This window comes from Aptenodytes forsteri, unplaced genomic scaffold (genome assembly GCF_000699145.1).
Source record: "Aptenodytes forsteri isolate BGI_AS27 unplaced genomic scaffold, ASM69914v1 Scaffold76, whole genome shotgun sequence".
NCBI classification, from domain to species: Eukaryota; Metazoa; Chordata; class Aves; order Sphenisciformes; family Spheniscidae; genus Aptenodytes; species Aptenodytes forsteri.
In genome coordinates, this window is record NW_008794444.1 from 3,028,332 (window position 1) to 3,036,173 (window position 7,842).

Sequence of the window (7,842 nt, forward strand, 5' to 3'; positions counted from 1 at the left end):
AGAAAGATCACACCTCAAAACCTGCGTGGTGTTTGCAGGTATTTTGCAGCCCACGAAAGAGGCAAAATCTCTCCCAGAGGTAAATTGTCACGGGTGATTTGCCCAGCTCTTGAGATAATAACTCTTACTGAAATCACAGCAAAAAGGGAAGATTCCGGAGTTAATGTTTAGAAAGTGCCAGGAAGATGAAAAAGCACAAGACGTTATCACTGTTATTACCGTGTTACGCAGCTCAGCTCAGCACAGGCCGGAGCAGGCTGTGGGTGTACGCTCCCACCCCTAGCACCGGAGGAGAAAGGGGCAGTCAGTATTTTGCATGGTGGTGGAGGACCCTGCTTTACCTTAGCTTTCAGGAGGGATTGGGAGATTTTCGGTCTGATTCCGGGTGGCCTGACCTGTGCCCTTTTGCTGATCGTCCTCAGCAGACACGGGTCAGATCCTACAGGCTTTTTGGTGTCTGGCTCCCTGGAGAGCACAGGTCCGGGGGAGGTATTGACTGGCTCACTTTGAGACCCAGGATGGATGTGGCTTGTCTCTGATCACGCAGGGAAGCCTGTGGAGGAGGTGGACACTGAATATCTGCTTCCCAAACCCAGGGCATCCATGATGATGGCTAACCCTCCTTTTCCTCTCCTTACACTCAGGGCAGCAGGGGCAGGACACCTCGGTGGGCTGCTGAAGGCTGCAAACCCTGGGAAGGCAGTGCTGGGCTGCAGTCCATCCCCAGCCCAAATCACACACGCATCGGCTCCTCCAGCACAAGGATGAGTCCAGGACATGGAAATGACCCTGCTCTTTCTTCCCCCTGCAGAGCCAGCTTTCCCAGGCCCTGAACGGGTTGTCAGACAGAGCCAAGGAAGCAAAAGAGTTTCTGGTCCAACTCCGCAATATGGTGCAGCAAATCCAGGTACTGTGTCTCCTGGCCGAGGAACAGCCCCTTCCCACGGGGGTGAGCTGCTCTCTGCCCCATCTCCCCAGCTTGGTTTGGTGGGTGCTCTCCCAAAGGGGCCCACAATCAGCACCTGCCTTTTCATATTATCCCCCGCACCCCTCCCAAAAACTGCTGCTCCTAAAGATGCCTGTGTCACGGAGCGAGCAGCAGAGACCCCAGCCCTTCCCGTCTCTGTCATAGGCAGATTCAAGGATGTGGCAGGACGAACCAAACCTGTTCCTCACCTGCCACTACCACATTTGCCATGAGCCAAAGGTGTAAGCACCCCACGTGCTAACGGTATGGATTTGTGTGTTGCAGTGGTGCAGCTGCAGATAGAAAAATGGCCCATGTGGTATCGTAAAAAAATCAAGTTTCCCAACTGAACTGGAGACATGCCCTGGGCTGTGATGCTCTGCTCTGACCCGCAGGAGAACAGTGTGGAGTTCGAGGCCTGCCTGGTGGCCCAGTGTGACGCCCTCATCGACGCCCTCAACAGAAGGAAAGCCCAGCTGCTGTCCCGGGTCAACAAGGAGCACGAGCACAAGCTGAAGGTGAGCCCCTACCCACCGGCTGAGGTGGTCAGAGAGCTTTCTGCAGGGTTGGCACTGGACGGGGACGAGGACCGTGATGCTATCTGTTGGGGTGAAGCGCTGCGGGAGGAGTGGGAAGGTCACTGGAAAGCCACTCTTCTTGCTTTTCACATGAGCTGAATTCCGTTCAAGCTCCCAGCGTGACAGGCCCTGAGCAAAGTGCTGCTTCCTCCAGGTGGTGGTTCTCACTGAATTACCCCATTACTGGGCCAAATAGTAGTCATTAGGTCAGCAGAGCCATGTGCACAGCATCCGCAGGCTGGAAAAGGACCTTGTTCGTGCCCCCTGTTGCTTCCGAGCTACTAGCATGATCCTGCAGGATGCTGACTGCCTGTAACTTCTGCTGGCTTCAGCTGAAGTCCTGGGGCACTCGGTGTCATGAGATGCCAGTTTTGTCATCAGGCAGGAGCAGGAATTGCTCTGTTTTCTGTGCTTGGTGAGCACCTCGTGGCCTCAGGGTGATGGTTGCACTGAGAGATGAATTGTTGGCATTGGGGGAGCTGAGATGCAGCTCTAGACGTGAGTGTTGAGGTCAGCTGTGAAAACGGGCTCCTGGCTTGTGTCGTTCCTGCAGTCACTACACCGCGTCTTTTCAGCTGGTTTGGGGCTGAGAAGGGAAGCAAAGGGCCAAATCTCACCGGGGACCGGCGGAGCGAGTGTAGCAGTGCCCAGCGTCTGTCAGACAAGGTAGTTGCACCCTGGCCGTCACTGATACGGGCCAGCTGAGGCATTTCACACCAGCATCACTTTGTGCTTCCAGGGTCCCTCTTCCAAGGGCATTTCAGTGTTTGGGCTAGAAATATCTGTCTCTCTTCTCTGGCTCCACTTGCATCCCCCCTGGTCTTGCTTTGGGCCATCCAGGAGGCTCCCAAAGGGATTCCTGGACCTGCCAAAAATGAGGGAGGAGGCCACCAGTCTCCGGTCTGCCTGCAGACGATGGGCACCGCAACACGAGGGCTTGTGAGTGTTTCCATCGGGAGATGGACAATAGCAGCTTTGTGGGACCAAGCCCAGCATCAGTGCTCAGTGTCTGACAATAAAGTGACAAAATGCCATGCTGCCAGCCTGTCTTCTAGGCGCAGAGAGAACCCCCGCTGCCTGGTGGGCTCTCTTTCCCTCTTCCCCTTCACGGCATGGTTAATTAAACTCTCACAAAGCCGGGCAGCACAAAGCAATTTCCCTGCTCAGCACAACCCACGGAGGCCTTTCACTTTTTTGGCTGGAGGAAGGGAACTGCATCCCACTGCTTGCTCTTACCATCTTGCCGGTCCCCGCAACATGTGCACACGTACATCCCACCCCCATCCACCCTTGTTACCAGCCAGGCTTTGTCATTAGGCAGGCCTGGCCCTTAAAAGAAGAAACAGCCCCTGGGTTTCAGACAGGACTCTGTTAAAGTCAGCCCTCGAGCCTTCCTCCCTGAAGGACCGAGTTCTTGCAGCTCCCCACGCACCGTGGGAAGGGAGCTGCACAGGCAGAAAGGGCTCCGTGGCCCTGTGTGCTCCAGCAGACGTGGCACACGAGCCTGCATCTAGTTACCAATAGCATCACAGCAGCTGGTGTTTAAAATCCAGAAGCTGCTCCCCTCTGCTCAGATTTTTAGCCTGAAATTATTTGATTTTCCCTTTCAGTTCTTTGGGGGGGAGGTAGGTAATAAATGCGGCTGTGCTGCCTTGGCCCCAGCATTGTATGGGGAGAGTCATGCAGCGCTGACCCACCCGAGTGCCAGCTAGGGTCTTGCACACTGAGATTTGCCTCCCAGGGCTTCAGCATCGTCAGGCTGGGACACACAGCCTTGGCACCCAGCCCAGGTCAACGCACATCCTTCCCCTCTGGCTTGGGGACCGGGATGGAGAGGGTCTTGCCTGCTTTCACAAGCTGCAGACAGGACAGGGGGTTTAGGAGAGTCTCAGTCCTGTTGGGTACCTCCCTGCTGTCCACCTTGTGCACGCGCAGGGTCCCCCAGCCACACCAGGCCACCGAGGCGAGTGTTCACCACCAACTCTGTAGCCTGGTCCCCTGCGCCCCCCTCCCTGGCCCTGCTGCTGTCCTCATGTGCTCTGTCACCCAGGCGAAGGGGCTGCCCAGGTCATCGCCACGTGGGGCAGTTTCCCCTTCGCCCCCTCTAAGGAACCTCCTGGACAAAGGAAACAGCCTTTAGAATGAGAGGAAACGGCCTCAGGTTGCGCCAGGGGAGGTTTAGATTGGTTATTAGGAGAAATTACTCCACCAAAAGGGTTGTCAAGCACTGGAACAGGCTGCCCAGGGAAGTGGTGGAGTCACCATCCCTGGAGGTATTTAAAAGAAGTGTAGATGTGGCACTTAGGGGCATGGTTTAGTGGTGGGCTTGGCAGAGTTAGGTTAACGGTTGGACTCGATGATCTTAAAGCTCTTTTCCAACCTAAGCGATTCTATGATTCTACGAAAGACAGCACCTGCAGCTCCAGCTGGGCACGGGCTGGGCTGGCCTCGCTCAAAGGGTCAGGGGAATGCGAGGAGACATGAAAGGGGAGCAGCATTGTGCCTGGAGCAGCTGCCTCCCGACGGGACGACCCCCCGCTGCCCGAGGCTGGAGCTGGCTGGGGGGGATAACAAAGCCCCCAGCTTTCTCCCCGAGGCTCTGGAGCTCTAGAGGCGTTGCAGAGGGAGCGGGAATCCTTTCAGGGTGTCAGAAAGGATGGTGTGCAGGGTGTGAGACTGTGCAGCAGAGGGGCCACCTCCCCACCTCCGCCTGCCCCGTCTGCAGCAGCGTGCTGCGTGCTCGGCGCTGCCTCTTCCTACACATGCCCCGGCACGCACTTTGCACTGAATTTGGACCCGTGGTGGGTCCTGCTGCAGGGCCATGGGGGTTGTCCTGGTTGATGTTCACATTAGGACAGGACAACATTGGCCGCTGGCTTGCGGTGACAGCTTCACCCCTTCCCATAGGAGACCAGAGCATCCTAGCCTGGCCTGTGTGTCCACTTGCCCCTGCCACGTCCCCAGAGCAAGTCAGCTGAGGAGGAGATGAGCAGATAGATTGACCGGTGAGACTTAGCTGTGCCACCCAGGAGCCCTTTCAGATCCAAACTAGTTGCTCCAGCAGCCAGCGTGGAGCCGCAGCGCCCTGGCTGCAGCTGATCTCTCCGTGGGCTGCTCCTCCTGCCTGCTGCGAGGTTGGTCACGGCATCACGGCACGGGATGGCACCATGTGAGCGAGGAGGAGAGGCACGGAGGGACAGAGCCTGCCGGCTGGCGCAGTCCCACAGGTGCCTTTCACCCGGGAGCCCAAGTTCCCATTCCTGTGCAGCTCCCGGAGTTGGGCTTGGCTCGGCTTCAGGACTGGCCTACTTTGGCTTGACACATATTTCATGGAGGCAGGCACAAATCCACGTTTGCCTGTGGGCCAACACTAATTGCTCCAGACTTGGAGAGGTTTGGGAGGAAATGAACTTGGAAGAGATGTTTCCCTGCCTTTCCCCAACCTCCCCCTACACTTGGATTCGGATTAAGAACCCAGGCTTTAAAAAAATAACAACTGGAGGAGCAGTGGGGCCAGGTGCCCACTTCACCTCTGGGACAGACCTCCTTGTCTGTCCTGCTCCTCATTGCTGCCCCTGGTTTTCAAAGGACCAGTATGGTCTTCCCCAAGGGAAGATGCCCTACGGCATGGGCCAGTTTGAGCAGGGGACATAGAAGCTTCCCTGCAGTGTTGTCCCAGTAAGAAATCTCTCCTTAGTCCACAGTACACATGGACTGAGCTCTGTGTGCACCTCCTTTAAGCTCTCAGCAGCATGGTGGACAATTCTGGCCTTCTTCTGGCCTTCAGGTCATGGGGTGCCTTTGCTCTGCAATTTCACCATGGTGCTTTGGCTGCAGAGCTCTTGCAGGCAAACAGCAGTTGTCACATTTCCCAGGGGAACTAATTATATAGGAAACGCTCACCAAGGGCTCCTGTCCATAGCGCTGAATCTCCAGAAATGAATTGCTGGTCTGTGACCCTTCTTCAGGGGTTACACTCAGGATTTTCCAGGAAGCCCAAGGGAACTCGGTTTCTTCCATTGGATTAGGTCACTGGTGATCAGGATTGGTGTGAAAGGATGAGAAACAGGACAGAAGCACAGATTTGGTTTCCTGTACCGTACCATTTCTGTACAGGAACACCAGACAGGACACACAGGTCAGATAAGCTCATCACGAGGTGCATTATTTCCCAAAGATGCAGATACCAGTCCGCTGCTTTCCCTTACAGATCCCTCCATACTCTGCACTGTTCTCCCCCTGGCATGGTGTCTGAGCACCTTGGGAAGGGCGTTGGCACCAAGAGCTGGGAACTGAGGAGCTCTGCAGAGTTGTGATCGGGCTGCAGGGGATGCCTCTGGTTTTCTGATGTCCCTCAAGCTTTCCACTTGTTTTGTTGAAGAGCTGGATCAAGTCTGTCCTCCGTAGCATCTGTCCATGTGCCATGTCCTCCAGTGGCTCCGCACTGGAGACCAGGTCTCCGTATCGCACCTTCCCATGCTTGCCAGTGCCTTTGATCAAAACGGGCTTGTGCAAGCCTCCAGGACGTGCCGCTGCCAGCATCGCACAGCGTTGTTAATACAGCAGCTCTGCTTTTTCCAGCTCCAGCCTGAGCCTCCTCTCCCAGTAGCAAGAGGCAAGTCACCATGGAAACATCCACCTGGAAATGCTCTGCTCAGAGGACGTGATTGTGGGATTCAGCACAATCAAACCATCGGGATCTGTCCTGGGGATTTTTCCATCTGGGATTTTTCCATCTGGGTTTGCAGCGCTGCGGCGAAGCGCAGCAGCGCTGCTCCCCATAACACCACCCTCCGTCCCCACGGCCGTGCAGGTGACCGTACCCTGGCCACAGTGTGCCTGGGGTGAGGAGGCTCCGTGTCCTCCACGTGACATCCCCGGCAGGACTCGTCCCGGGCGCTGAGGAGCCGAGGTTCAAGTGAGCTTGGGTGCCTCGAAAACCGGTTATCTAGCCAAGTACTAAAAAGAGGAGGAAGGTGAGGAAGACATTTAAGTAGAGATGAGTGCAGATGTTATTGCCTTCTAGGAGCTGTATTAAAATGTAAATTATAGTTAATGTCATCTTACAGGGAAGAAAAGCTCTTGAAATAAATTTCCTATTTTAAGGTAGTAGTGAACTGCTGTGAGTGCACAGCAAAAGTCCTTTTTATAGGCTGTAATTAGCAGCCAGGTTCTGGCTGTTGCCTCCTTTGGCACCCGAAGGGAAGAAAAGGCATTTGATAAAAACGACCACAAACAAAATGTATGGAGCTGCCCAAATCCCCTCGCCAGCTGAGCCATTAGCCCTTTCCCAGAAGATGCCACCATTCAGTGAGGTGTGTTACCCGCATAGTTTCAGGAGAGGTTTGTAAACTGTCTACCTCCATGCAGAATTCACGGCAGCCTGGTTTTCCTGACGATCTGGTGAATACTGCAAGCCTTTTGAGGCCTCCTGAGGCTGCCCCTCAGCCCAACACAGCCTCATCTGCTTGCATGAGTCAAAGGCTTGAGGAACTTCCAAATTTTACTTTCAGGTCTCTTCATCCAAATACTCTTCATTACTGGGGTAACAGGGAGCTGAGGTACCCCGGGGCGTGGAAATCCCTGATGCATGAGGAGAACCACAGGACGCTTAAGGCCATACGGAAAACTTGTGGGCTTCACTGGCTCCACCAGCTTTAGACCGTGCCTTCAAAGGTGTGGGAGATGTTTATGTCTTATTTTTAAAACCTTTCATTTCCCTAATCAAAGCGACTCATGGAGTCTCACTGTTCCTGTCTGCGTCCCATTTCTCTTGTGTGGAGCGCAGAAGCTGTAAAGCCACGAAGCCCCACTAGGTCCCAACCAAAGATCCGTCGTCTTGCCTTGAAAACAGGTTGGTGGTGGTGAAGGGAAACGTGGACTTCTGCTGTCGGCTTGGCCTGCTGTGTAGATGCTGCAATTAAACTGTTGTTCCATGCTTTAGTTCTCCAGATGAATAGGTGCTGGAGCCCCAAAGGGGATCACAGACTTACGGAAGGGCAGGATCATGGGGCTAAAGGCGTGGGCTGGGACAGAGCCACAGCCGCTGCTTTGGGTGCAGTTTCTGAGCACCTAGAGCAGGCTGCCACCAGTTGGGGTTTGAATGTCTCCAAGGCTGGAGACTCCACAGCCTCTCTGTTCTGGTCTTTGACGACCTTTATGGGAAAAAAAGCTTTTACTTTTGTTTAAATGAAATTTCTTGTATCTCAGTTTGCACCCACATGCATAAAGATTTACGTAGCCTCAGTGGCAGCCTGCAGCAAGCACTTCCACTCCGGACCAGATCTTTATTAGAAG

General features: G+C 54.7%; 1 protein-coding gene across 1 annotated transcript in view; it reads left to right on the forward strand.

Annotated features, from left to right (window-relative positions):
• TRIM9 (tripartite motif containing 9) overlaps positions 1 to 7,842 on the forward strand; it is a gene marked incomplete at its 5' end in the record, with an annotated part of 68,892 nt that overhangs the window by 40,335 nt on the left and 20,715 nt on the right. Inside the window, 2 exons of the mRNA XM_019474781.1 lie at positions 812 to 907; positions 1,363 to 1,485. Coding sequence (XP_019330326.1) covers positions 812 to 907; positions 1,363 to 1,485 — 219 coding nt within the window. The remainder of the gene's footprint in view (positions 1 to 811; positions 908 to 1,362; positions 1,486 to 7,842) is intronic.